At 58.0% G+C, this 25694-nt stretch overlaps 3 protein-coding genes across 8 annotated transcripts in view; 1 reads left to right on the top strand and 2 right to left on the bottom strand.

Annotated features, from left to right (window-relative positions):
• The first annotated feature begins 141 nt into the window (after positions 1–141).
• LOC134518439 (aldehyde dehydrogenase family 3 member A2-like) lies at positions 142–5964 on the top strand. 3 transcript variants are annotated; one of them, XR_010071965.1, is made up of 11 exons: positions 142–644; positions 1359–1529; positions 1751–1982; positions 2083–2168; positions 2257–2465; positions 2587–2704; positions 2840–2981; positions 3157–3323; positions 3936–4035; positions 4779–5491; positions 5731–5964. XR_010071965.1 is itself a non-coding variant. In XM_063341257.1 (11 exons), the coding sequence occupies exons 2-11, from the start codon at positions 1368–1370 to the stop codon at positions 5311–5313; spliced, it is 1380 nt and encodes a 459-aa protein (XP_063197327.1). In that variant the 5' UTR covers positions 142–644; positions 1359–1367; the 3' UTR covers positions 5314–5964. The 3 variants fall into 3 exon arrangements, 2 of the variants coding, with proteins under 2 accessions (XP_063197327.1, XP_063197326.1); XM_063341257.1 differs by having other exon boundaries at positions 4779–4912; positions 5284–5964; XM_063341256.1 differs by having other exon boundaries at positions 4779–5964.
• A 223-nt stretch (positions 5965–6187) lies between these two features.
• LOC134518436 (multidrug and toxin extrusion protein 1-like) lies at positions 6188–13487 on the bottom strand. 2 transcript variants are annotated; one of them, XM_063341242.1, is made up of 18 exons: positions 13093–13487; positions 12638–12817; positions 12445–12546; positions 12196–12264; positions 11761–11909; positions 11629–11671; positions 11455–11499; positions 10984–11081; positions 10634–10785; positions 9613–9726; positions 9423–9490; positions 9067–9175; positions 8810–8885; positions 8662–8731; positions 8195–8327; positions 7728–7822; positions 7099–7246; positions 6188–6721 (listed from the first exon to the last, which is right to left on the bottom strand). In XM_063341242.1, exons 1-18 carry the CDS (start codon positions 13357–13359, stop codon positions 6510–6512), a joined length of 2130 nt encoding a protein of 709 aa, XP_063197312.1. In that variant the 5' UTR covers positions 13360–13487; the 3' UTR covers positions 6188–6509. The 2 variants fall into 2 exon arrangements, with proteins under 2 accessions (XP_063197312.1, XP_063197313.1); XM_063341243.1 differs by having other exon boundaries at positions 6190–6721; positions 10688–10785.
• Positions 13488–13801: 314 nt separating this feature from the next.
• LOC134518437 (multidrug and toxin extrusion protein 2-like) overlaps positions 13802–25694 on the bottom strand; it is a 167011-nt gene continuing 155118 nt past the window's right edge. For 2 of the 3 annotated variants that reach the window (XM_063341246.1, XM_063341247.1), the window contains exons 2-18: positions 23850–23965; positions 21835–21936; positions 21219–21287; positions 20695–20843; positions 20494–20536; positions 19723–19767; positions 19222–19319; positions 18876–18973; positions 18432–18545; positions 18110–18177; positions 17718–17826; positions 17556–17631; positions 17146–17215; positions 16369–16501; positions 15864–15958; positions 15574–15655; positions 13802–15165 (exon numbers count right to left, since the gene is read on the bottom strand). In XM_063341246.1, coding sequence (XP_063197316.1) covers positions 14930–15165; positions 15574–15655; positions 15864–15958; positions 16369–16501; positions 17146–17215; positions 17556–17631; positions 17718–17826; positions 18110–18177; positions 18432–18545; positions 18876–18973; positions 19222–19319; positions 19723–19767; positions 20494–20536; positions 20695–20843; positions 21219–21287; positions 21835–21936; positions 23850–23960 — 1698 coding nt within the window. In that variant the 5' untranslated portion in view covers positions 23961–23965 and the 3' untranslated portion in view covers positions 13802–14929. Of the gene's footprint in view, positions 15166–15573; positions 15656–15863; positions 15959–16368; positions 16502–17145; positions 17216–17555; positions 17632–17717; positions 17827–18109; positions 18178–18431; positions 18546–18875; positions 18974–19221; positions 19320–19722; positions 19768–20493; positions 20537–20694; positions 20844–21218; positions 21288–21834; positions 21937–23849; positions 24002–25694 lie in introns of those variants that run through there. The other variant, XM_063341244.1, reaches the window with a different exon arrangement.

The raw sequence follows: 25694 nt of genomic DNA, 5'->3' as shown, positions 1-25694 counted from the left end.
TGGTAAGTCCCTGCAGTCTCCTGGAATCCTGACCGTCCTCTCCCGCTCCCAGCTCTGGCCGCAGCTTGGCTGAATGTCACACGTGTGTTGTGAGGTGCCTCTGCCACAGCGCAGGACCGCGGGTCCCCAGCGCCGTGGCCTCTCTGCTTGTGGGGACGGACACCCCAGAGCTCTGTCGGAGAAGAGGAGGCAGGCGGGGCGTGGGGCAAGGCAGTGCCGGGAGCTGTGGGGGAGCTGGACTGTTTCTCCTCCTGTCCTGTGCGAATCCGTGCCCCTAATCGCCTCCCACCTGCGGGCGCTGCCCGGTCGGGGTTTGTTCAGATCCGGGCGATAGCGGGGGCTGCGTTCCTTGGCTGCCACGGCACGTGAAAGCGCTCCCCCGGCCTCGTGTGCCCAACGTGGGCAAAGCCACGTGGTCTCTCGCAACCCGGCACGGGCGGCTGAGTCACTGCCCCGGCTGCGTATTCGCAGGCTGAGGACATATCTGGGTAAAGGGCATCTTGTATCTAGCGAGAGCCCTGGGCCCGGGCCAGCTCTCATCTCCTGGGAGGAGGAGACATCGCTCCAAGCTGTGTCAGGGGAAGGGCTTGCCGCCTGCTTCCACTTGCTGCGGGAGACTGGTGGAGAGAGAAGCTGCTCTGAAGGTAACTTTCTTTTTTCCTTCTTTTTTTTTTTAATGAGTCATCTGCTTTCTTGGTCAGGATTGGGGCTGCGTCACGCAGCTGTGGCAGCGGACAGGGAAGGGCAGATTTTAACGGTTGCAAGGGAACCTTGGTGCCTCCTTCGGCTAGACAGGGACTGCCGGCAGATGTCTTGTCCTGACTAAAGAGAGAAAGGCTGCTCCTGGGAAGCTGGATGAAACCTCTGCCGCCTTTCCTCCTGTTTCTGCAATGCCTTGTCGTAACAGGGAAGATGGGCACAGGCTGGCTCCAGGCACGCAGCTCTGCTTCCAGCTGCCTGTCCACCAAGGCCATGGTCATCTCTGTGTTTTGGCTCCTTGGGAGCATGGGAGCATCCCTGTGAGCAGAAGGTGGGATGACTGGTGGGTTTAAGGGTATCTCTGAGCAAGGAGAAAGCACCCGCAGAACAGGATCTATCTACCATCCCCAGAGACGCTGGGTTGTCATGAGAGCTGCCCGTTGGTGGACCCTACGCAGGTAGGATGGGGCATCAGAACGTGGGAGCCCTGAGCAGTCACGTTGGGACCAGAAGGTGATGCAAGGAGGAGAACATCTCCTAACCTTGCTCTGGGTGGAACATTTCTTGATGGTCTTGATACCCCATGTCAAGTGTTCCCTGGCCTGAGCAGCCCTCAATGGCCCCGTAGTGAGCTGTGTCCTGCTGCTCTCTTCCCACAGCACTGAGCCATGGAGAGGATGCAGCAGGTCGTTGGGCGGGCGAGAGCCGCCTTCAACTCGGGCCGGTGCTGCTCACTGGAGTTCAGGCTGCAGCAGCTGAAGGCGCTGGAGCGGATGGTGCAGGAGAAGGAGAAGGAGATCCTGGCAGCCATCAAGGCGGATCTGCACAAGGTCTGGGTCAGGGGGTTTCGTTTCTCCCATCAGCCATGCACAGATGGTGGTCAACTCTGAGGGAAGCAGCAACCCCAAGGACTGCCTGTGCCCCACCAGATTATTTTTACTGATGTCCCCCATCATCCTGCATGACTTTGCCCTGCCTCCTCGGGCTGCTGTAGTGGGTGTGGGAGGTGGTTGCCTTTGCCATCCCCTCCCCAAGCTCTCTGTCGTTGCAGTGTGGGCCCAACGCGTACAACCACGAGATCCTGGGCGTGCTGGGGGAGCTGGCCCTGGCTATGGACAAGCTGCCATCCTGGGCAGCCCCTCAGCCTGTGAAGAAGAACCTGCTGACAATGCGGGATGAGGTCTACATCTGCCCTGAGCCACTGGGGGTGGTGCTGGTCATCGGGGCCTGGAACTACCCCTTTGTCCTGGTCATGCAGCCTTTGATCGGGGCCATCGCAGCAGGTGGGGATGCGTCACAGCCCCTATCTTTCCTGGGGCCATGGGTGGGTGCTGCAGGAGAGCAGGATGAGGGCTCAGTGTCCGTGCTGCATTTGTGTTGTAGGCAATGCCGTGGTGGTGAAGCCATCGGAGATCAGCGAGAACACGGCTCAGCTGGTGGCAGATCTCCTCCCCCAGTACCTTGACCAGGTGAGTGTTGCCTGGTGTCCCTCCCTGGGTTTCTTTGCACCATGGGGATGCGCTGGGTTGAGGTGACCCCAACACTCTCCCCCTGCAGGAGCTGTACCCTGTGGTCACTGGGGGTGCAGCTGAGACAACAGCCCTGCTGACCCAGAGGTTCGATCACATCCTTTACACCGGCAACTCCACAGTGGGCAAAATCGTGATGGCAGCGGCCGCCAAGCACCTGACGCCCGTCACCCTGGAGCTGGGCGGGAAGAGCCCCTGCTACATCGACAAGGACTGTGACCTGGCCGTCGCCTGCAGGTCAGGCAGTTGCAAGCCCTGGGTGGGCCATTGTCCCTGGACTGTGGGTGTCGCTGAGGTGGTGTTGTGTGGGGTGTGGAGGGGACTGACTGTGGAGAAAGCATCTCGCGTTCTCTCGTAGGCGGATAACGTGGGGGAAGTACATGAACTGTGGGCAAACCTGCATCGCCCCGGACTACATCCTCTGCGACCCATCCATCCAGAGCAAAGTGGTGGAGAACATCAAGGCAACTCTGCAGGTGCGGGTGGAGTTCCTCGTGCTGTGGGAGTTGTCCCCGTTGCAGCTCAGGTGTGAGTTTTGTGGCTGCAGCCCTGGAGCTGTGGCTGTTGTGAAGGTGTGTTGAGCGCTTTGGTTGTGCTGTGCCCTTTGGCAGGAATTCTATGGAGAAGACGTGAAGTCGTCTCCGGATTACGAAAGGATCATAAACAAGCGTCACTTCAGGAGGATCGTGGGCCTGCTGGAAGGGCAGAAGATTGCTCACGGGGGAGAGACTGATGAGGCCTCCTGCTTCATAGGTGCTTGTGGCAGCTGTTGGGGAGGAGAGGTGTTGGTGGGTGCCTTTTGGGGGCCGTGCGTGTCTGTGGCTCGCTTGGTGTGTGTTGAACGCAGGCCGTGCCCAGGACGAGGTCCTGCGATGGAGCCCATCTTCTGTGCTGCTCACGCCATCTCTTGCCTTCCTGTTTGCCTCAGCACCAACTATCCTCACCGACGTTTCTCCGGAGTCAAAGGTGATGCAGGAGGAGATCTTTGGACCGGTCCTCCCCATTCTGACCGTGAAGAGCGTGGACGAAGCCATTGAGTTCATCAATCGTCGGGAGAAGCCCCTTGCCCTGTACGTCTTCTCGAACGACAAGAAGGTGGGTCTGGGCTGTGCTCCCCTGCAGAGGTGACTGCGCAGTTTGATCCTGAATGTGGCCAGTCCCAGGCACGGCTCCCCGCAGGGTCCAAGTTGGCTCCTCTTTGCTTGTGAATCGCAGCGTTTGGCTCACAGGGGCCACAAAGCCACAAGTGTCCCCAGAGCTGCTGGAGCCTCCCATTCTCCTGCTAAAGGACTCTGGGTTTGCATAGCTCTCCACATGCCTCAGCCAGCCGGCCCATGCTCATGGATGCTAGTTCCTTCCACGTCTCCTGCCCCTGCTCCAGGCTCTGTTGTGCCAGCTCAGGAATTTAGGTCAGGGCTTTGCCCTGGAACAACAGCCCCGGGCGGTTTGGGTGGGAGGGCTGAGGAGCACCCCAGGCTCTGACCTGTCCCACTGGGTTGGAGCCTTTTCATTTCGTGGCTGTTCCAGCTGGGCAGATCCTGTGCTAAAGTATTGCAAACCCGGCCTCTCTGAAGGAACAAGGCACAGCCTGGTACCCTCCACAAAGGGAGAAGCAAACCTTGGTACCCACCTGCTCTGGTAAACACTGTGGCGTTTGTGGCCCGTCTTGATTTCCCTCTCTTCTGTGCCATCTCTTGTTCTGGGTAGCTGATCAGACGGGTGATATCGGAGACCTCCAGCGGCGGCGTGACAGCCAATGACGTCTTCATGCACGCTTTGGTTCCAGATCTGCCCTTCGGCGGTGTGGGTACGTCCCTGTTCCAGCCCATAGGCCTGGTTTCAGTCTCCCAGCAGCAACCTCTGACCCAGGTGCCATCATTCACATTTGGCAATTCAGGAACTTTCAGCTGCATTTTCAGCTGCATTTTCCCATATTATTTTCACTGGTGGTTTCCTTTGTAAAAAGGCTCATTAGTGGTTGGAGCAGTGTTGGTGCCAGTGGGAGAGGAAAACCCTCTGGCACATCTGTCTGCAGGTCTGGTTCTCCGGTGCCGGGGTATGGGGTGAAGTTGCCTGTGGCCAAGCAGATGGTTGAGTTTCCACGGTCACTGTCAGGCCCATGGTTTTGTAGCAGAGACAACTGGTCTGTAGGTAGAGGGCTGAGGTTTTGGGTGTTTCTGATGGCAGGTTGCTGAATGTCCTCCTTACGTCCCACTGCTTGTTCCTCCTGTCCCCCGCCCCAGTGTAAATTATGTGGGAGAAGCAGGACTGGCCCTGGAGAAGAGAGGGCTGGTGCCATTAACATTCCAAGGCTGGGTGCACACAACCAGCCTGAGCCCCAGTTGAAGGCAGTGAGCAGGTCCTCATTTATTTCTGGGTAGTTATTAAAGCTGCTCTTTGCTTCTCTGCCCTTGAGGAGCAGAGCAGCTGCTCCAGGTGTGAGAAGCACCACGACCAAGCTTTCCCTGTGTCCTGAGGGCTGCCAAACAGAATTTAAGAAATACAGCTGTCCCTGTGCATGGTGTGACCTGCCTGGGTTGTGTCCCTCAGGTAACAGCGGGATGGGCGCCTACCACGGCAAGTACAGCTTTGAGACCTTCTCCCACCGCCGCGCCTGCTTGATCAAGGACCTGAAGATGGAGGTTGTGCACAAACTCCGGTACCCGCCTGGCAGCCAGAAGAAGGTGGATTGGGCCAAGTTCTTCCTCTTGAAGCAGTTTAACAAGGGCCGAGTGGGTCTGGCCATCTTGGCCCTGCTGGGGATTGTGGCAGCGGTGGTGGCAACAGTGAGCTTTGGCTCTCTGCTGTCTGCATGAGCGCGTGTTCCCGACCCCGGAGCCCCGGCCTGCTCTCAGCCTCCGTTGCCCCATTGCCTCAGGCTCTGCCCCCTCCCTGTTGGCCTCAGCCTTGTTTCTCTGCCTCTCCAGATGGTGTCCTCTGGACGAGGCAGGTGGTCAGCAGTTGGCAACGCTCCAGACCAGTAACCAGCCGCTCACTCCCTGCAGTCTTCATGCTGAACTCTTTTTTTGCTGCCATTTCTTTTCTTTCAAGTCAGCCAATGCCCTCAAGAGGTAGAAGCAAATGAAAGCCACCTAAAGCAGAGAAGCCCTGAGTTGGAGGCTCCAGCTCCTGCTCAAACACAGGAATCGGTTCAGACCTCAGCAACGAGTGGTGCCAGATGGAAGGAGGCAGCATCTGCCCTGCTTTGCAATCAGGAGCCCATCTAAAAGCTCTCGGGAAGGGAGGAATCGTTTGTCGCAAGGGTATCAAAACAAAGCGAGTTGTCACTGAGCCTGTTATCTACAGAACACATCGCGTGATCCCCATAGAAAGCTGTCTCATACCAGCAATAAGCCTAACAAAATGTGGGTTTTACTGATGGGTACAGTCCAGGCTGGTTGTCCCCAGCAGCCTGCCCAGAGCAGAGGGAAAGGCCTTCCAAGAACCTGCACCATCCATCCTCGAACGGGCTCATGACCAAACGGGTGATATCTCATTGCAGGGGAAACCATCTTTAGCCCTCCAAGGTGTGCAAAGGCTACCTGAGGTGACAGCGGAGGCTTTCTGAGCTGTGCCCACACTGTCCGAGGACTCGAGGAGCACCGGGGACCATCACACCGCTGGTGCACTGCGTCTGGGGCTGTGCGCTGACAGCAGCGTCGCTGCCACCGGCGTCCCAGGGCTGGGGAAGGCCTTGGCCTCAGCTTGAGCAGCCAGCCATCTCCTGCCTAATTGAATTTCCACCTTTTATTGGTTTACGGGGAGTCTTTTACCTCCAAGCTTGTAACTGGAAGCTGCCTCGCTGAATAAAACCTTTGTTTTACTGCGAAGGCCGCTTGGGGCCAGGGCAAGACCCACAAGCGCCCCCGGGCTCGCTGCAGCCCCCAGCGTCAGATGTTCCCCTGCCCTCAGCCCCCACCCAAAGGAGCCAGCCCGCGTCCAGCCAGGTTTATTCTTTATTCGGCGCTTGTCACAGAGCAGCGGTGTGAGCCAGGCTGTGCTCGGCTCCGGATGGTGGGTGATAGCGGGCAGGAGGGGGGTACCCGCACACTCGGGGTGCATCAGGCAGCCCCAAACAGCGTTTTGGGCGTCAGAGCAGCCGCAGGGCCCGTTCCCAAGAAGTGGCTGAGCAGATGCCACCAAATGCTGCTGGGGGCCGTTTGGCTCCCATGGGAGAGGTGTGTGCTGGGTTCTCTCGCTGGCCAGTCTGTGCTTTGTATGTCCATCCGTCAAGAGGGGCTTTTGTCCCCAAAGCAAAGTCCCCACGGTCCCTGGCACGAGTCAGTGTTTGCTGGTCATCAGCTTTATGACGACGCCCAGCGCGAGCACTGCGATGGCTGCGGCCGCTGCCAGCCCACGCCGGATGATCAGCTCCTTGGTGACTGTGGTGGTGGCTGGAGGGGACGTGGCTTCCTGGGACTCCAGCTGGTACGTTGGTCCCTCCATCCTGGTGATGCCCGTGAGCACAACGCCCTTCTGTGCATCCACTCCCGCTGCAAGGAGAACGGGGCAGGATCGTCAGGGCTTTTGGGGGGATTGAGAGGTTTCTTGGGAAGGGTTTTGTCTGAGGTCTGAAAGCACTTTACAAGCAGCCCAGAGCGTGGAGATCTCCAGCCCTTAGTGGAGCTTCGGTGGGACCCAGTGTCTGCAAGGTGAGAACTACCCATGGTGCCCCATCCCTCCAGGTCATCCCCCCGCCAGCCTCCGTCACCCTCCTGAGCCCACCCTCGTAATTATTGTTACTGCGGGCATCCCCAGCACTACACTGCACTCCCATTTTGTGGGCTCGTTCCTGGCTTATGTGAACCCTTGGGGACCCTTCCTGGATCCAAACGCACCACGGCATGCAGCGCCCAGCTCCTGGCCGTACCTACGCACGCCCTCACTGTCCTGGCAGGGGGGTATGTATGGGGCAGTGGGACTGGCCCCACACCAGAGGGAAGCGCCTTGCAGGAGGGATCGGGGTCCGGGTTCGGCTCCTCTGGTGGTGGCTGGGTCACTCCTGCACGGCGCTGAGCCTGAGGGAGGGAATGCGATGGGTTTAGCCAGTGGCACGTGCTGCAGGAAATCCCCACGGAGCAAAGCCAATGTGTTGCCTCTCGCGGGGTTCGTCTGGCTGAAAATGGCACCTCGCAGCTGAAAGATGCCCAAAATGCCCAAGCGATGCTGGCTGGTGGGAACCCCAGAGCTGTTGGGGCGCAAGGCAATGCTCAGGACTGTAGGGTTGAGGTATGCCTTGGTCGTCCCATCTGCTTTGTGCTTCATGTCCGCAGCCAAGAGTGGCACAAGGTGCAGAGGGAAACCTTGAGGCCATTGAGTGTGTGGGTGGGAGGGAGCTGAATACAGGGACACGGCCACAGTTCCAAACATGGGAGCGCTGGCTTTTGCAGGGGGCACTGGAGGGATCGAGCCTGTGATGCTGTCTCATCTTGTGATCCCAGCCAAGCTGCCAGGGACCCTCCTGCTGGCAGGGTGCGACGCTGTGGGTGCACAGGTTACCTCTTCGGCCGCCATCCTCCAGTCCATGCGGTAGATGTAGGCGATGAAGCAGGTGCAGAGGATGAAGACAGAGACAAGCATGCTGAGCCACAGGCCTGCGGAGAGCACGCCAGCGTCATTCAGGCACCACAGCTGGACCAAACCCAACCGAGACGGCATCTCGGGACAGCGAGTCACGAAAGGGGATGTCACCGAGGTCAGCAGGGATACGGGGATGGGGTGGCCGTGGGCTCTTGCTGCAGGGCTGCCTGGCAGACCTGGCAGAGGTTGCTTTTTCCCAGTACAATTAAAAGCTCTCAGTAGTTGCAGGGGTCATCCCAGTCCACCCCAGTCTGCCCAGTCCCCAGCCAGGTAGGAGGGCAGATCCAGGCGGGAGGGCCATGGTGAGCCATTGGTGGAGCTGGGGGGAGCTGCATCCCTGCGGGGGATCTGGGGACATGCAGAGCTGTGTGCCCGGGAGTCGGTACCTATGACGCCGATCCTGGCCACGAAGAGCAGCACAGCTCCCAGGGGCAGACCCACACCATAGTAGCTCACGGCGTTGAGGATGGCACCGAATTTCTGCTTGCCTATGCCTCTGAGCACCCCGCTGCAGGCGCCCTGCCGGGGAGAGAGACAGGGGCTGGGGCCAGGGTCGGGAGCGCCGCCTTGGCCAAATTCGGGGCTCTGCCGCTGCCTTGCGGGGGGGCTGGTGGACCAGCCTGGTGATGAACCAGCTCCCCGCCTCCACCCTGTTATTTCTGCATCCCTTCCTGGTCCTGTGGGTTGGCAACTCTTTGTGCACTTGGTGTTTTCTAAGGAGTGACCCCAGGAGCTCTGCAGGGTCCCGGTGTCGGTGCTCACCCGCAGCCTGAGGGACCCTCGACCGACCTGCGGTGCTGCCACTCAGCACCGAGGTCCTGTACCAAAAGCAGCAGCATCCCAAGGGACTTACACACATGGCTTCAAACAAGTGGAAGACAACGTAGACAGGCATGACCCAGGCCACCAAGTCAACAATCTCCCTGGGGACAGAGAAGAGCCAACAGTTGCTTTTGGGAACCGACCTCTGCGCACCAAGGCTGGGAGCCGGTGGCACTCACTTGTCAGGGGTGAAGATGTATCCCAGCATGTCCTTCGTGGCGACTAAAATGGCCCCCATGGCTATGCAAAACCCCCCTGAAAAGCAGAGCAAAGCGCTGAGCTCAGCCTGGCCATGACGGGGAGCTCGGGAGCAGCCGAAGGGAGAGAGCAGGGGACAGCAGTGTGCGCCACGGGCAGGGGACTTCAGACACTCCCTGGTCATGCCATGCCTGGAAGAAGCCCGGGCGAAGGCTTCCCACCATGCCGGCGGCCTGACCTGTGCAGAGCAGGCTGGTGGAGGAGGATCTCTTGGCCGTCTCGACGTCGCCGGCGCCCAGCGCGTTCCCCACCTGCACACTGGCGGCTGTGCCGAGCCCCAGGGGGATCTGTAACCACAGGCCTGAGGGTCGACTGTGCATCCAGGTCACGGGGACATCTCAGCGACAGCAGAATAACCACCCAGCAGAGACGGGGATGGAGTTCAGGATTTAATTTAAAATATCTCCACAGGAGGGAGAGGCATAAGTGCAGAGGGGGAAGACCGAGATTTGCTGAAGCTGATTTTTGCTGGGTGTCTGTCCCAGGACTGTCCTTAGGGTGCCCTGGTCCGAAAGAATAACCCCCAGCCCTTACCATGAAAGCGACAACGGACACCTCGTAGATGATGGACTGGGCGGAGAGCTCTATGACGCTCAGCAGGCCTGGGGGAGAGGAGAGGGTCAGCACTGGGTGTGAGAGCCACTCCTGGCGCCTGCGACTGCCGCAGACACCGCTCTGGGTCACATCCTGCCCACATCCTTGCAGCTCCCCCCTCTCCGCTGACCTATCAAGAAGCTCCCGATTTCGTAGGTCCACCACTCGATGCATATCATGAGCATGCTGGGGACAGCCAGGGAGGTGAAGCTGTCCCACTCCAGCAGGCACTCGCTGGACCAGCCTGCAGAGAGGAGAAATGTCACCTGATGGATGACCAGACTGGCCACTATGTCGAGGGCACCTGCGGCAGGTGGAGGTACTGTTCCTGTTTGCAGAGCCACCAGGGAAATGCTCCTCAGCGCCATAGGACCTACAGCAGCAGAGCATGCATGTACAAGCTCTGCAGGTGCTCATCCCTCCCGGAGCAGAGCGTCTGAGGACAACCTCGTGCTTACGTCTGTGCTCATCCGGCTTCGGGCCTGAACCCTACAAAGCCTCAGCAGGAAGTTTCATTTCTCCAGAATTAATGTTTACTGCCCAGCACGGTGCTCTGCCAACCCTCGTACATGATGTGCACCCACCGAAGCAGCACCGCATTCCTGGGGCGGACCAGGCTGAGGTTAATATTTCACCCTCAGGACTAACAGAATTCACTTGATAGAAGCGGTGGAAGATTCACAAATACTTGCGTAAGGCAGAACCCAGAGGGATCTGAGGAGATAGAATCATAGAATCGCTGAGGTTGGAAGGGACCTTTAAGATCATCAAGTCCAACCATTAACCTACCCTGACAAAAACCACTTCTAAACCATGTCCCTAGGTACCATATCTACCCCTTTTTTAAACACCTCCAGGGATGGTGAATCCACCACCTCCCTGGGCAGCCTATTCCAATGTTTAATAACCCTTTCAGTGAAAAAATGTTCCCTAATATCCAATCTAAACCTCCCCTGACGTAACTTGAACCCGTTTCCTCTTGTCCTATCACTTGTCACCAGGGAGAAGAGGTCAGCCCCCATCTCTCTACAACCTCCTTTCAGGTAGTTGTAGAGGGTGATAAGGTCTCCCCTCAGCCTCCTCTTCTCCAGGCTAAACAACCCCAGCTCCCTCAGTCGTTCCTCATAAGGTTTGTCCTCCAGACCCCTCACCAGCTTTGTAGTCCTTCTCTGGACACGCTACCTGGGGAGGTAAGATGCTCTTACCTCCCCAGGTCTTCACGTGGAGTTTCTTGCCTGCGATATACAGGAACAGGAAAATGGCTTGCGAATACTGAGCAACAGTGTTGGCCCAGGCAGAGCCCCTGCAAAGGAAATGAGAAAGGTCGTTGGCATCCTGCTCACGCCTCCCTGACCTCAGGGTGCCACAGCATAACGTCCCGCCGGGCCCCTGCGAGCACCACATGCTCAGCCATGCCTGGTGGTGCCGACATCCTGGAAAAGTCCCTTGCCATTGCCAGGTGTTGTGTTTTTCCCCTCCGTGGGGTGCAGGCACTACTCACGTGATGCCCAAGTGGAACACGTAGAGGAAGATGCAGTTTGCGATCACGTTGACGACGTTGCCGATGATCCCGCTCAGCACCAGCGGCCACATGATCATCTGCAAAGAGGAGGAGATGGGGGTTGCAGTGCCTTTACCAAAGCTTCGGGGGAGAGGTGGGCAGGTCCCTGCCAACCCCGCGCTCAGCAGCTTTCCCAGCCAAAACAAGAAACTTCTGACGATGTTGCCTGCTCGGAAAATGAGTGTGTTGGAGGGAAATCCCTGATGTAGGGAAGTATGAAAGAAGGTCCGTCAGGCAGATGGATACAACTGGCCATGGGATGGGCTGATCTCCGGGGTCAGAGCTGTTCCAGGGCACCTGGGCAGTGGTGGGGACACACACCGCCTTGCCACCGGGAACAGCAAGCATGAAAACCCCGGATGCGTGGTTGAAAGGAGCCCTGAGCCGGGACTGACCTTCTGTGGGACCTACCTGGTTCTGCAGGTATTTTGTCTCCAGGCTATACATAAAAACCGCCTGAAAAGGAAATTGGTGGACGAGATGAGGCCAGCGTTGAGCAGGGGCTCTGCTGCTGTGGTGGAAAACAGGGGAAGGACGGGCGGTCCCTGTGCGTGGCCAGCATCCAGGGTACCCACAGGGACTCACCGGGAGAGCAGGGACAAAAGCCATCACGTAGCGCTGGGTTAACCTAGGGGGACAGGAGAGGAGTGGTTAGTGAGGGGCCGTGGTCCTCGCAGCCCCAGCATGCCAGGGAGGGATGAGGCAGTGGTGTCTGACCTGGAGACCTCGGGGTCCTGGCGGATGAGGAGCAGGAGCTGCTCGATATTGATGAGGACGGCGCAGCAGGGGAAGCAGCAGAGCAGGAGGATGAGGGTGGCACGCTGCAGGATCACCCCCACGCGCAGCAGGTTCTTGCTGCCGTAGGTCTGCAAGGCGAGAGGATGGTGAGCTCTGTTTGCGCTGTCAGCACACCGGGGCTGGGGTGACGGGGACACTGCGGGGCATGGAGCAGCCCTGACCACCCTGGAGACCACCCGGGAAGAATTTGGTGTTTCAAGGGGAACACGGAGCTCCCTGTTATGGGATTGCTGCTTGGGGAGAAGCTTCCCCAGCTCGCAGGTGCAGCCAGGGCTCCATGCAGTGCCTGGGCAGCATCAGCCGGTGCTGGAAAACCCCACGTCTCCAGGACAAGTGCCAACATCTCTTACCCACCTGCGATATCAAGGTGTCACATGCTGAAGACAAACCATAACCTACAGAGATGGCAGTAACATTTATAACCTGGAAACAGGAGTTAAAAAAACAAAGCGTAAATGTGAGTAGTTAAGATTTTTAGGTAGGGAGAGGGGCTAAAAGGAAAAGTGGGAGTCTGAAATCTCCTCTGTCCTTGTCAGTATCCCGTCCCAGTGTCAGCGGTGGGAGCTGGTGCCCAGTGCCAGGGCAGCCCCCGCAAATGCTTACAGCGATGGCCAGCGTGACGGAAGCCAGCTCAACCTTGCCCAGGTGGCCGCAGAATATGGAGCTGACGAGGTGTATCAGGAAGATCAGCAGCTGGATCAGGATCTAAGTGTGGGAAGGAGGAAAGGCGAAGAGGAGACGGAGGTGAGCAGGGGTGGCCGTGCCGGGGGGAGCGCTCTCCGCCCGGGGTCCTTACCAGCGGCCCCGCCAGCACCAGCAGCTTCTTTGCGTCCTCCCAGAAGTTGTCCGGGACCAGGCGCCGAAGCCAGCGGCGTTTCTTCCCGCAGCTGCCGGGTGTGAGATCGTGCTGGCCAGTGGCCATCGCCTCGCTGAGGCCGTTCTCCTCGGGGAGGTTCACCTGCTTCATGCTGCCGCTCTGCCAGGGGAGTGAAAGAACCCTCTTCCTCTGCGCTCGGTTAAAACCACCCCCTCAGGGTGAGCAATGTGTAACCACGGCGGGGTGAACTTCAGCCGGAGCCGGGCGAGCTGGACCGCGTGCTGCCGGGGCGGCGATGGGAAGTGCAGGCAGCGGGGCAGGACAGGGCAGCGAGGGTCCTGTGCACCGCGGCGGGCAGCGCAGAGGAGCCCGGACGTGCAGCGCAAGGTGCAAGGGACTGAGTCTTCCCAAATCACTCCTGTGAGCCCTCATACCTCTCTCCTGCTTCGCCGTGGCTCCGCCGGATGGTGGGCTGGAGGGTTGTCTGCCTCTTCCACCAGCGATGGAGGATCCATGGGTCTGTGTGCGGTCTGCCGTGCGCTGCTGCCGGCAGTGGCGGGGCCGCTGCCGGTCTCGGCCCCTCTCATCACAGCACAGCGACGGCCAAGACAAGCCGGCCCCATTGGCTCCAGCTGTCGGCCTCGCACAGCGCGGCAGCGTCGGGTTTCACCAGCACCACTCCGCCAGGCCAAATATAGCATCCTGCCTTGGCCCAGCGCTGGGCAGGGGAGCGGAGGGGAGCTGCCGCCGCGGCGCAGCCCCTCGCCTGCGCAGAGCGGGAGGTGGGCGCCAGTGGGATGGGGTAGCCCATGGGGCTAAGCGAGGAAGGCTTCCTCCTCTCCCCAGGGTCTTGTCCCAGATCTAGTGGGACCCTGAGCAGGGCAGAGCCTGCCACCTCCCCCCCACATCTGGGCAGAGGCCGGGGTTGGGGGCTGTTTTAAGCTCCTTGATGTCACATCTGTTCATTCCCAGCCCACAGGCAGCCAGCGCCATGTGCCAGGAGAGTTGTGGGGTGGCGGAAGGGGCTGGTCACCAGCTGTATGTGGTATTCACCCCCAATGGCCGAGGACGTGCCACACGGCTGAGGCAGTGGCCTCACTGCTGTCACACAGCTGCAGGTAAGAGCCTGGGATCGGTCCCGAGGGGCTCAGTGCTGAGGGCGGGGGTGGGCAGGCAGTGCTGGGGCCGTTGGCATTGAGATATATGGCAGTTCCTTAGTGTCATAGAATCATTTAGGTTGGAAAAGACCCTTGGGATCATCGAGTCCAACCATCAGCCCCACTCTACAACGTTCTCCCCTACACCATATCCCCCAACACCCCATCTAAACGACTCTTAAACACATTCAGGGATGGTGAGTCCACCACCTGCCTGGGCAGCCTATTCCAGATCTACCCTAGTGGATCTCTCGGGTTGTGCACCACACCGCCCTCTGCAATGCCGCAGGAGCAATCGAGGCGCACAAACCCTGCTCGTACCTCCCTGAGCCCAGCTAAAACAAGCCCCCGGCTGCCGCTGCACCCAGAGCCAGCCCCAGAGCGCCAGGCCAGGAGGCTGAGGCTGCGCCCACCCGCCGCGCCGCACGAACCGGGCTCACATCTCCCCTTGTGCCAACGACCCGGGTCATGCTCACACCACATTAACAGCCCAACGTTTACTCAGAAAACTTTATTGTATCAAAAATCCCACTTTACAAAAGTGCAAAGAAGAGTTGCTTTAGGCCCCGTGCCCGCCACACAGCAGGGAGAGTGGGGCTAGCAGCCAGCGCCCAACGCCCCGGCAGCAGGCAGAGGAGTCAGCCATCTTCTCACAAAATGGGCCCTGCTCTGCGCTGCTGCGGAGGTAGCGAGTGGGCTCTGCCATGCCGAGATGATGGCACAGGCCGGTGCGTGAGGAAAGGCAGTGTGGGCAGCAAGAGCCTCTGCCATTTGTAAATGACATAGACAAATGCCCCCAGGGAGTTGGAAGCAGGACAAGGTCCCCGTCTCCTTCCCAGGCCAGCCCCAGGACACACTTCTGCCCATCACGAGTGACATCCCGGTGTGGTGCAGGAGAGGGACCAGCTCTCTCAAGCACTTTCTTCCCAGGTGTCGCACCCTTACCCCCCTTTAAGAACTCTGCGTGTGGGATAAAACAGTGTGAGTTAATCAGAAACTGAGCAAAGTGACTCTTTACAAGGAACTGAGGGGGAACTCCTTCCCCCACGCCATCCTCCTGGGACATGACCACATGCCCTCCTGCTCTGTGCACAGCTCCCTGGTGTCACTGGTCCTAGCCATTGCCAGTCAGGAGCCGGACCAGTATGCCCACCAGCAGGACAGCGACGGCGGCGGCAGCAGCCAGCACGCGGCGGATGATCAGGGCCCTCCACACCACAGCGGGAGGAGGGGGGACGACCGCAGGCTCCTCCTGTGCGATGAGCTGGTGGTCAGGCTGCCTCTCGCCTCCTGCCACGCTCGTGGGCAGGACCACAGTGTCCACGGTGTCCGTGTCAACGGAGATGTAATCTGTGCAAGAGAGAGGCGAGTGCTGCAGGGAAGCCCAGCTGCAGAGTCAGGGGATGCCAGTCTGATGCTGTGCAAGCACTAGTGACGGTCCTGAGGGTCCTTTCCCACAGCTCAGGGACACCGGGACGTGCCGCAGCAGAGTGGCAGGTGTTCCCAGGTAAGGCAGGCACTGGGTGGCAGTCCAGGCTCTTTCCTGGAGCAGGCAGGGCAGTGACAGCAGTAACGGGGTACCTTGTACCCCATTACTAAGTACAGGAGAAGTGCCACTGGCCTGGGACCAGCACGAGACACTGGGTTCTTTCTAGCCATTTGGGCCTGAGGACAGACACGGCTGCCATGACTGTGAAGGAAAGGAGGGGATGGGTGGAGAATTTGGGCTCCCTCCCTGTGTCGGGCCTGGCTACGTACCCACAGCTGATGTTTTGTTAGCAGCTGTGCCATTGGAGTTCACATCTTCCAGTTGCTTTTGCCGTCCAGCTCGGACTTGAGCCTGAAAACACACAGAAGAATTGGTCTTCTCAAAGCAAGGGTGTCCTGCCCAGCCAAGCAAACCTGAGCCTCCACCCTCCCAAAGCAAGCACGCTCAGCACCAAATTGCTGCCTCGAGGACAGATCCTTTTCACTCTTGCCTCCCCGCAGAAGGCTGTGGCATCGTACTGGCGCAGGAACTCGCCAGTTAGTAGAAGCACAAGTCTTACCTCTTCTGCAGCTTTTTTCCAATCCATGCGCATGACAAAAGCCGAGAAGGAAAGGGCTTGCAGAGAGATGCAAATGATCATCCCCACCCACAGACCTGCAGCCATGGAGATGGAGAGTTACTTCAGGGAGGGCTTGAGGAAAAGTCTGCGTTTGCCAGCCACCGCCAAAATGCCCAAGGACTTCAGTGGGGTCCACTTATCGCCCCGTGTCTAACCCAGTCTTAATGGGAGAGCTGTCCTGAGGAGTTTCAAGACGAAACAGCTCCTGGGGGGCGTCCTATGCTGGGAGTGAGCTCGGATTTACTGGGACATCTCAGCCCCCGTTTGATGGGGGCTGCTCAGAGCCTGCCTCAGCGCAACACTTCGGTGTGCAATCCAGCCCCATGGATACAAAGGAAGATCTGAGCACAGACTCCAGGGCTGAGCCTTTGCTCAAGGCACAGGGCTTGGCCCCGCAGCAGCAGTGCTGGCAGCTCATACAAAGCCAAACGGAGGACACACGTACCTAACACCCCCATCTTGGCCGCAAACATCAGTGAGATGCCGATGGGAAGGCCGATGGCATAATAGCCGATGGCATTGGCGATAGCACCCATCTTCTGCTTCCCTGTGCCCCGCAGCACGCCACCGCAGGTCGCCTAAGAAAAGCAGGCAGAGGGATCGACATATGGGACGGCACGTGCTATGGAAGGTACCACCACAGGAACTCTGGGGAATGGCAGGGCCCTGTGCCTGGGGAACCCACGGCACTGTCCCACAGAGCCAAGAGGGACCACAGCCACATCACAGCACGTGGCACAGGGCTCCCCTCGTTCCTGCTGCCGACCCAGGTGCAGAACGTGGAGGTGTCAGCAGACACACAGAGGCTGGCCAGCAGAGGGACGGTGCCCCAGGGCGACACTGCCTGGGACGGGACAGGAGGAAACAGGCTGGATTTACTATCTGACAAGTTGTATGAGCACTGCCACTATGCTGTGAGTACCTGACATCTCTGGAGATTCAGCTGCTCACTTGTGCTGCCCTGACAAGACAGTGAAAAGCTGAAGCCTTGCCAGGGAGAAGGAGGAGGAGAAGCGTGTTGTTCTGCAGCAATGCCAGTGGGCGACCACAAGCACAGGGGACGTTGGGGTGCCACAGGTAATGCAAACAGCTGCTTTGACAATTTACCGCTTTGCTTCTCTGTATCATTTTAACAGATCGAGAGCGAGATAGAGGCAACTTTGCCCTCTCCATTGCACCCCAACCTGCAGAGAGGAATCGCTCCGCATGCTGGAATACTCACTGCTGCTGCATCAAACAAGTGGAACGGAGCAAAGATGTTCATCACTTTGGACACCAAGATAACGATCTCCCTGTTGGGAAGACGTACGTACTGGTCAGGGAAAGCAGCACGGCCCGGTTCCAAGGGGCTCTGGTTCTGACACATCTCCCTCAGCCAGCTGCAGAGCCTGATCCCAGCCCACGACACTTGAGGGGACACGTGCAGCTTGGGTACCACCATGGTAGCATCCCAGTGTCAGCAGCATCCACGCTGTCCAGTGACACTGGGCAGTGGGGAGGAACCTTTGGGGAACAGGGTTGCTAGATGGAAGTTTATCAACTCTATCCGTAAGCAGCTTCTGAGCAGCTCCTGCGATATAAATCACACCCTCCAAGAAGGTGACAATACCCAAAAGAAAGCTGTTAACCCACTTGTCATTGGTGAAGATGTATCCCACCACGTCCTTTAGGGTTCCCAGTAATGTTGCAACCACTACAGCAAAAACTCCTGAAAGAAAAAGAAATAGTCCAATTGCTTGCCTCAAGGGCAGCAAGTCCCGCTCCTTTATTCCCCTCTGCAGGGCCTGGGCTGACCTGCGCACAGCAGCGCGGTGATGCAGGAGGTCTTGGCTTGCACCACATCCCCCGATCCCAAGGCATTGCCCACTCTGACACTCGCAGCCACGCTGAAGCCCAGAGGCACCTGAGTAGGAGACAAGGAGGAGGTGAGGGACAATAGAGACTGCAGCAATTTTCTTCTTCCCCAGGAGGGAATTTGGGACAAATTGGCACTGTTTCAGTAAAGGGATTTTCCACCTGCAGCAGACCCCTGGATGCGCAGCTGCACAGCAGATCTGAGAGTCATCACCCGCCTGGTACCGACTCCTGCTTCCCACCCCGGCTTCCCTCCCCAGCCTTGATTTGCAGGGCCATTGTGTGGGGGGTTCCTCCCAGGCTGATCTTGGTTTAATATGCCCGGCCCTTACCATGTACGCTGCAGAGGAGAGCTCATAGATGACAGACTGTGCACCCAGCTCCACCACACTCAGCAGCCCTGGAAAAGATTCATCACTTCCTATTCATCGCTTCCTTCATTAGGTCAGAATTAAAAATTCTCCTTTGCTGATAAAGAAGCAGTGACTACAAGGTTCCCATCTAACAGACGCAGCATCCTGCAGAACAAACCCTGCAGGCGAGGAGGCTGCTAGCAGGAGGTGCTCTGGGGACACACTCAAGAGGCAGCCACCAGAGCAGGCGTGGCTGGAAGATGACCTACTGAACCAGAGGAAAAAGAGGATTTGGACTCGCCTGCTAAGAAGCTCCCGATCTCAAAGGTCCACCACTCAATACACATCATGAGCATGCCGGGTACCGCCAGCCGGATAAAGGAGCCCCAGTCCAGGAGGCAGTCCCTGGTCCAACCTTCAATGAGGAGGTGAAACAGAATGAATGCACATTCTTCCTCTCCTCCCCTGCCAGGGAGCCATATGCTCTTCTGGACGACAACCATAAGCCACAGCTCACAGGACATCAGGCTAGTGTTACTGTACCATGGTGCACTCCTGAGCCAGGGTGATCAGCAAGAACGTACTTGGTGCTACAGTAGGGGCCTTGGGGTCATGGCTTACAGCATCTACTCGCCATGAGGGGATGGTAATCCCCTTGTCAGACCTACATCATGGGTGCTGGTGACCGGGTCAAATCTCCAGGGCCAGACACTACTATTTTGAAGGATTAAGCTATGAACAGTACCTGCCCAGGTCTCCACATGGATCTTCTTCCACCACACGTAAAGGAAGAGGAGAATGGCTTGGGTGTACTGAGAAACGGTGTTAGCCCAGGCAGAGCCCCTGGGGAGAGAGATAGGCAGATTACAAACAACATCCTCCTCCACCACCTCCTCAGCAACAGCAGGAGAGACCTGGTGGCACCCACACAAGCCTTGCTGCAGATACAGGCAGACGCCTCCGTCCTTATCTTTCCAGGATGGTTAGCTAGGGGCAGAGGGCGGCAGAACTGGGCACCCAGGACACCACCACAGCCCCAAACCAACCTCTGCACCCAGGGAGAGGCTGTCACCTCCTCTGCTCACACTTACACCATGCCCAGCTTCAGCGCATAGAGGAAGAAGGCGTTCATGGCCACATTGAGGATGTTGGCTGCAATCCCCGTCAACACCTGAGGCAAAATGATCGCCTGGAAACCAAGGAAAGACTTTGGAGTTTGCTTCCCCAGCACTGCCCAAGCCCCCATCCAGCAAACACAGGGGAAACCTTCATCAGTGCCCAAGAAGAAAGCCAAAAAGGCAGCTCGTATTTCAGATAAAGCCAGATTATGGTAGACATGCAGAAGGCAGCGTGCAGGGCTCGAGAGCTGGTGCAATCAGTGCAGAGCTGGGAGGTAGCAATGGGGAAACGGAGCAAACTAAGTATGGCTCCCATGAGCTCTTCCTGCCCTGCAGGTCCGGCTGAGGGCTGTGCCTCATGCGTTCCTCAGCCCAGCTTTCCCCAGGGCAGGATGAACTTAGATCCCTGACTTTATCCATGTTTCTAGGAATACCTTCAATTTATGGCCCAGAACCTGGCTAGTTATACAATACCTGACTTAGTAAATATCTTGTCTGCAGCTGGTACAGAAACGCCGCCTGCAAGAATCGGGATTCATTTCGTCAGCACTGCCGCACGATGGTTCAACAGCCAGCCCCCATTTATTTAACACCCACAGACAGGTCCTTCCCTCAGCTCCCCGCACTGCCTTCTCGGGGTGCCCCAGCCAGGCACGCAGCCCGACACCCTGCTCCTGTGGTCTGGGCGAAGCGTGGCGTCTGCCAGCACTGGCTGCACCCCAAGCCAAGAATAAGAGAAGGCACCTCCCATTCCCACTGGGAAGAGAGATCTATCTCCAAATGGGAAATCTCCTGCGCTTCCTCATCAGCACAAGAGAGCCTGGAAACCTTGGAAGAAAGAATTAACCTACAGACACTAATTCCCCGGGTGTCTTAGAGGAGCCTCTCCAGAGAGACGGCGTAACTAGCCAAGAGCCCAGCAGCTACGGGTGCGTGTGAACGGCAAGCTGCAGCCTTTATCTCAGAGCGAAGAGTGAGCCCTGGAGCCCCCGGTTCCAATGTCCATCACCAGTTACGCGTTGTGCAGAGACGTGGCCTGCAGTAAAAGCCTTTGCACAGTACGATGGATGTTTGCTGGTCCAGCAGCTGCTGGCCAATACGCATCTGTTAAAGCCCAAGATCAAGGGGCACGTTGTAAAACCCTAAACCTTGCTGCCCCGTGATCCACAGAGCAAAGACCCTCCCTCCTTTCCCCGAATGTTACTGAGGAATATAGAGCTTCTAACAGCTTTAGCAGCAACTTACAGGAAGCGCTGGAATAAAGATCATCACGTAGACCTGAGTTAACCTGGAATGAGAGTTGTTTCCCAATTAATGAAACAGCAAAGAGAGAGCCAAGCCAAACAGCGTTGCACTCAAGCTCCACGGAGCCTTGATTTCAACACTACATGGCAACCCAGCCACAGCTAAATGCCTGATCCAGAAGGGCTCAATCCCGCCCCTGACCTGGAGACCTCGGGGTCCTGTCGGATGAGCAGGAGGATCCGCTCGGTGTTGATGAAGAGCGCCCAGCAAGGGAAGCAGCACAGCAGCAGGATGAGGATCCCCCGCTGCAGGATGGTGCCCACCTGCTTCAGGTTCTTGCCGCCATACGTCTGAGTCAGGGGAGAGGACCGAGGTGAGCGTTACAGGGAACCAACGGGTCTGGGCAAATGCTCAGGTCCCAGGGCAGCAACGGGCTGATTAAATGCATTTCCCACACCCTGCAGTGGCTACTGTGGCTAGTGTCCAGGCTAGTTGAGTTTAACTGGTTCTCAGGCGGATTGCACATCCCTTTGCTACCCAGGCGTGACCCAGGGCTCCCTGGGGGAGCTGCAGGGAGGGAGCAGGCTCCAGCCAGTGCATCTGTAGCCCTGTGCTGCTGGAAGCTGCCATCCTCCCACTCTTTGTGCCCAGATCACACTGCACAGGAGGTGAGATGCCACCAATCAAACCCTGCCAGGGACAAGGAAGGGGGAGCTGCTACTCACCTGGGACATCAGCGTGTCACATGCTGAGGCTAAACCAGAACCGATGGAGATGCCCGTCACATTGATAACCTGGAAGAGAGACAAGGGACTTGGATTGCAAGGGAGGGTGACAGGGGACCTGGCTCAGAGCACTGTGTCCCTCCCAGCTGGGTGGGGAGACAGTTCTGCTACAAGTTTTTTGGGAGGTCTCCAGCCCTTCTCTGTTTCTCAGAATAACATATTCTTGATACCTAACTAGCCTCTTCTCTCCTCTGGTGGGGAAAAGGATCTTCTAGCAAGGGGTGAATATGTAAAGGACCACAAACAATGCTGCTCCTAGCCACATGCACAGCCCCAGGTCTGGTGGGTCCAGAGGGCTGGTCACAGGCTCCAGCTCCCTGCCCAGGCGCTGGCCTTGCACCGGCACAGCCACTGCCTGCTCAGTTCCCATCCCCTGCCTGTGCTCAGGGCAAAAGAAAGAACGGTTTGGTGGATGCGATGCTTGCGTTGCATCAGGCTGTGCTTACAAGCAGGGTCCTCACTTAAACGTTCCTACAGGTTTGGGGTTTTTTTTTCTTCTTTTAGCGACACATACTTTGTATGTTTTAAATCACAGCAGAATCAGAGTAATACATACAGAGACGGCCAGCGTCACAGCATCCAACTCGGCTTTCCCCAGGTGACCACAGAAGATGGAGCTGACTACGCTGATCAGGAACCCCAGCAGCTGGGCGACAAACTAGGATGAGAGGAGGAGGAGGAGACAGTGAGATGAGGAACTATTAGGACTTGAGGAACACCACCCTTCCCCCAGGAGTCCGACTACAAACAGTCAGGTTTCCTGCTGTCAATGCAGCTCCTTGCCTCAAGGCCAGGGCTCTGCTGTCCTGGGAACCCGTCCCAGCTCACCAGCACTGTGGGGGCAGAGGAGCCAGCTCTAGGACTCGCACGGGCTCTCGGTTGCTTTGTCTCTACCTGCCCTGTGGTATTTTGGTATTATGCAGCCAATCTGGCAGATGACCTTGTTTATGTGTGGCTTAATGGCTTCCCTAGAAATCCTCTTTTCCAGGATTTTCCTTTCCTGTTTCCAAGATGCATAGAGAGCGGGGGGAAAAAAAATAAAAAAAAAAAATAAAAAATCCCAGTGCTTTTCCCACACTTTTTTTGCATCTGGGGAAAAGTCTCCTCCCAAACAACAGTGTCGTCTCCTCCTGGAGAGACGCCAAGTCCAGCCTGCTTGTTCCTTGCCAGGGGCTACAGCAAGGCTTAAGGATGCTGTCGCAGAGATTGCGCTCCAGACCTCATTTTCCCTTGGCAAGAGGACAGCCCCTCCACAGGCGTCCGAGGCAGGGGGTCGTGGCACAGCCAGAACCAGATGGTAGGAGTTAGAGACGTTTATACCCGCTGATGGGTGGGCATGGCTGGGGACTGTGCCCAGGACCTGCTCATACTCCTTTCCACCCAGCAGTTGGCAAGCCAAGAGCCCAGCGCTGCTGGAGAACCAGCTCCTGTGGGGTCAGAGGAAGAACAGAACAAAACCTTCTCCTCTCCAGACCTCCCACCGCTGCCTGCAGATGCAGTCCTCCTGCCAGGCCCGGGCATGTTCGACCTGCTGTGAGTAATCCTGGCAGGAGGGGTCCGTACCTCCACGATTGTTCCAGTGCAGGGTTTGACATGCAATGAGAATTAACTAGTGGCAGCTACAGGTTTGGTTTTGAGGTTATCTGCGTACAGAGAAGCGGGCTATGCCGCAGGTGGAATGGTTGAGGGGACTGAGCGAGGGCTGATGTATTCAGTCACAGAAACCGAAACCTGTCTATACTTCCTCCGCTGCTGGATCACAGCAGGTCAGTGCTTTGATGTCAGGGAGGGCGTCTCTGAGAAGTTCATCAGTTATAGAATCATAGAGTGGTTTAGGTTGGAAGGGACCTTAAAGATCATGTTGTCCCAACCCCCTGCCCTGGGCAGGGACACCTCCCACCAGACCAGGCTGCTCCAAGCCCCATCCAACCTGGCCTTGAACAGCCCCAGGGATGGGGCAGCCACAGCTTCTCTGGGCAACCTGTTCCATAGTAAGTCGCTACTTATTTACCGGATAGAGCAGAAGATTCAAAGCACAGAACTTCACGCGCAATGGATCTAGACCAGGGCTGTGACGAGGGCTCCCCTTTGCCGAAGCGGCGGTGCTGGACCTGCAGGCTGGTTTCCCAGCACAATTCAACAGCTTATCCCCCCCGCCGCCGCCCCCCAAGGTCTTCTTTTAATGCCCTGCTGCCAGGCTCTGATGGAGGAGGGGGCACGGACCGGCCTGGGCAGCACCAGGGATTGCGGTGGCAGAGAACAAGCACGTGGGTGACGATGAAGGAAGGAAGGGTGGCGGTTCAATTCTAGCTGTGCCTTCAGCGGGCACGGGGGCAGGAGGGGAGGGGAAGCCCCGGGACGAAGCGGCGGCAGGGCCGGGCAGGGCTCAGCCCGCCGCGGAGCCGCTGCCGGCAGGGGTCCGAGGGCTCCTCCGCAGCCCGGGGTGGCCGCGACACGCTGCCAGGCTCCGGTCGCCCGATCCTCGGGACCATCCCCGACCCCTCGCTAACGCCGCGGCCTTACCCCCCCCCCCCCTTCTTCATTACCGTCCCCTGTGTCCCCGTCTCTCACCACGGGCCCCGCCAGCCGGGCCAGCTCGCAGCTCTCCCGCCGTGTCCCCGCGGGCAGGAGGCGGCGGGCGCCCCGCAGGCACCGCGCTACCGCTCCCGCCGCCGCCGCCATGGGCCGGGCCGCGCCGCCGCCGCTCCGACCGCCGCCGCCCGCACGCCTTATGGGGACGGCCGGGGCCGCCTCCCCGCCCCCGGGGCCGCGGGGCTGCCGGCTGTGGGCGGTGCGGGCCGGTACTGCACCGGAGGGCAGGGTCCCCTCCGTGCACCGGCTTAGGGCTGGGGACCCTCCGCCCACCCCAACCTCCGCGCTCCGGCCGTGGGTCGGGGACCCCTCCGGGGGGGGGCAGGAGCTGGGGACCGTCCCGTGTCTTCCCCCCCCCCCCCCCCATTTTGGAGAGCGCCCACCGTGGGCTTTTGGGGGGCTGAGGACCCCCCTACATGTGCTGCTGAGGGACCTGGGGCCCCGCTATTTGTTAACCAACATCTAGAGCCCTTCTACACGTTGGCTGTGGGATGGAGACCCCCTGGGGATCCCACACACATTGACCAGGGTTCACCAGTGGTCGAGAGAACCCCCACCCCAGGTGGTGGCTATGGACTGGGGGTCCCCTCGTGTGACAATGGCTTGGGGCCCCCCATGATCTGGCTGCAGGCTGGAACCCCCTACCACAGGGACCTGTCAAAGGCAGGGGTGTCTCAGCACATCCTCCAGGACCAAAGGGACGTCCCCTCTGCCACCAGCATTAAGATAACAGTGGGGGGCAGCTGGCTCTGGACAGCCTCCCCCTCTCCTCCATCCACCCACCAGCACCTCATGAACAGGGTGACCTGGGGATCGCCCCCAAACCAGCCATTCCCACCCCACAGGCTGGAGCCCAGCTGCCAGGGTGCGAAGGTTTGAAGGGGGGGCTGCTGGACCCCACATTTGGCTGGGGTGACCATGGCCATGTTTACCAGGCACCTAGCAAGAAGGAGCTTTGGTTTGGGTGGAAGCCTGGGTTGTTACAGGAGTGAAATTCTACCTAAGTGCAGGTGCTTGTAACCAAGTAGCTGTAACCAAATCTATTTCTAATGCATGGAAAATTGCGGTGGAAAGTGGGGCTTGGTTTTACAGCTGTTTAAATGCTGCCTCAGTGCCTTATAGCTGTGATGTCACCACTCAGAAATGTAAAGTCTCATTAATGTTTCACTTGCCCCTTTGCCCCTTCAGGTGTAATGTGACATCATGAAAAATCGTGTAGTAGCAGTGGTAAGTCACAGCCACCCTGATTTTATGTGCCATGATGAAATCAGGGTATTTCAGGACAAAAGAGCGCCTGCTGCTGCTGCAGCCTGGTCTTGAGTTCCTCCTCATTTTGGTAGTAGTCAAGGGGGAAAGAGCAACTTGCAAAATTTACCTGAAGCTGTTTCTTCAAGAACCGCGCGTTTCAGTGTAGCCAGAGGATTTTATTCACAGATCACCAAAACCTTTTCACAAACGAGGAAAGAACAATGTGAAGTTCAATGTAAAGTTTGGGTGCATATTTTAACTTTGGAACAGTTTCTTCTTCCTTCAGTGGTGTTCACATCACCGTGGCTCAACGTGAGTGGTTCGGACCGCCCCGATGTCCTTCGCAGTGGGCACAGGCTGGGCTCAGGTAAACCCTTTGCTCCTCTCCAGTGGGGGAAAGCAGAGGAACAAACTGCCTTTCAGAATGGAAATGTCCTGGGCCAATGTTTTCAGACGCAGACACTTCAAGTCAGACTCTCACATGAACGTTTCAGAGACTTGAGGACTTTCTTGCCCTGGGTGCTCAGCGCTCTCACCATCCAACGCGCTCCGCTGCGATAGGACTGCTCAACACCG

The sequence above is a fragment of the Chroicocephalus ridibundus genome, chromosome 7 (genome assembly GCF_963924245.1).
Source record: "Chroicocephalus ridibundus chromosome 7, bChrRid1.1, whole genome shotgun sequence".
In the NCBI taxonomy this organism is placed as follows: Eukaryota; Metazoa; Chordata; class Aves; order Charadriiformes; family Laridae; genus Chroicocephalus; species Chroicocephalus ridibundus.
This window is presented reverse-complemented; position numbering and strand designations above follow the sequence as displayed.

What these genes read in the sequence shown, in the direction of transcription:
- LOC134518439 (XM_063341256.1), top strand. Translation starts at nt 1,368, where the DNA reads ATGGAGAGGATGCAGCAGGTCGTTGGGCGGGCGAGAGCCGCCTTCAAC. An exon ending in TGAGGCCTCCTGCTTCATAG is followed by an intron (nt 2,982 to 3,156) that starts GTGCTTGTGGCA and finishes TGTTTGCCTCAG; the next exon opens with CACCAACTATCCTCACCGAC. An exon ending in TCTGCCCTTCGGCGGTGTGG is followed by an intron (nt 4,036 to 4,778) that starts GTACGTCCCTGT and finishes TGTGTCCCTCAG; the next exon opens with GTAACAGCGGGATGGGCGCC.
- LOC134518436 (XM_063341242.1), bottom strand. Translation starts at nt 13,359, where the DNA reads ATGCTATATTTGGCCTGGCGGAGTGGTGCTGGTGAAACCCGACGCTGC. An exon ending in GTGACACCTTGATATCGCAG is followed by an intron (nt 11,910 to 12,195) that starts GTGGGTAAGAGA and finishes CTCGCCTTGCAG; the next exon opens with ACCTACGGCAGCAAGAACCT. An exon ending in GGCCAGGATCGGCGTCATAG is followed by an intron (nt 7,823 to 8,194) that starts GTACCGACTCCC and finishes TGCTCTCCGCAG; the next exon opens with GCCTGTGGCTCAGCATGCTT.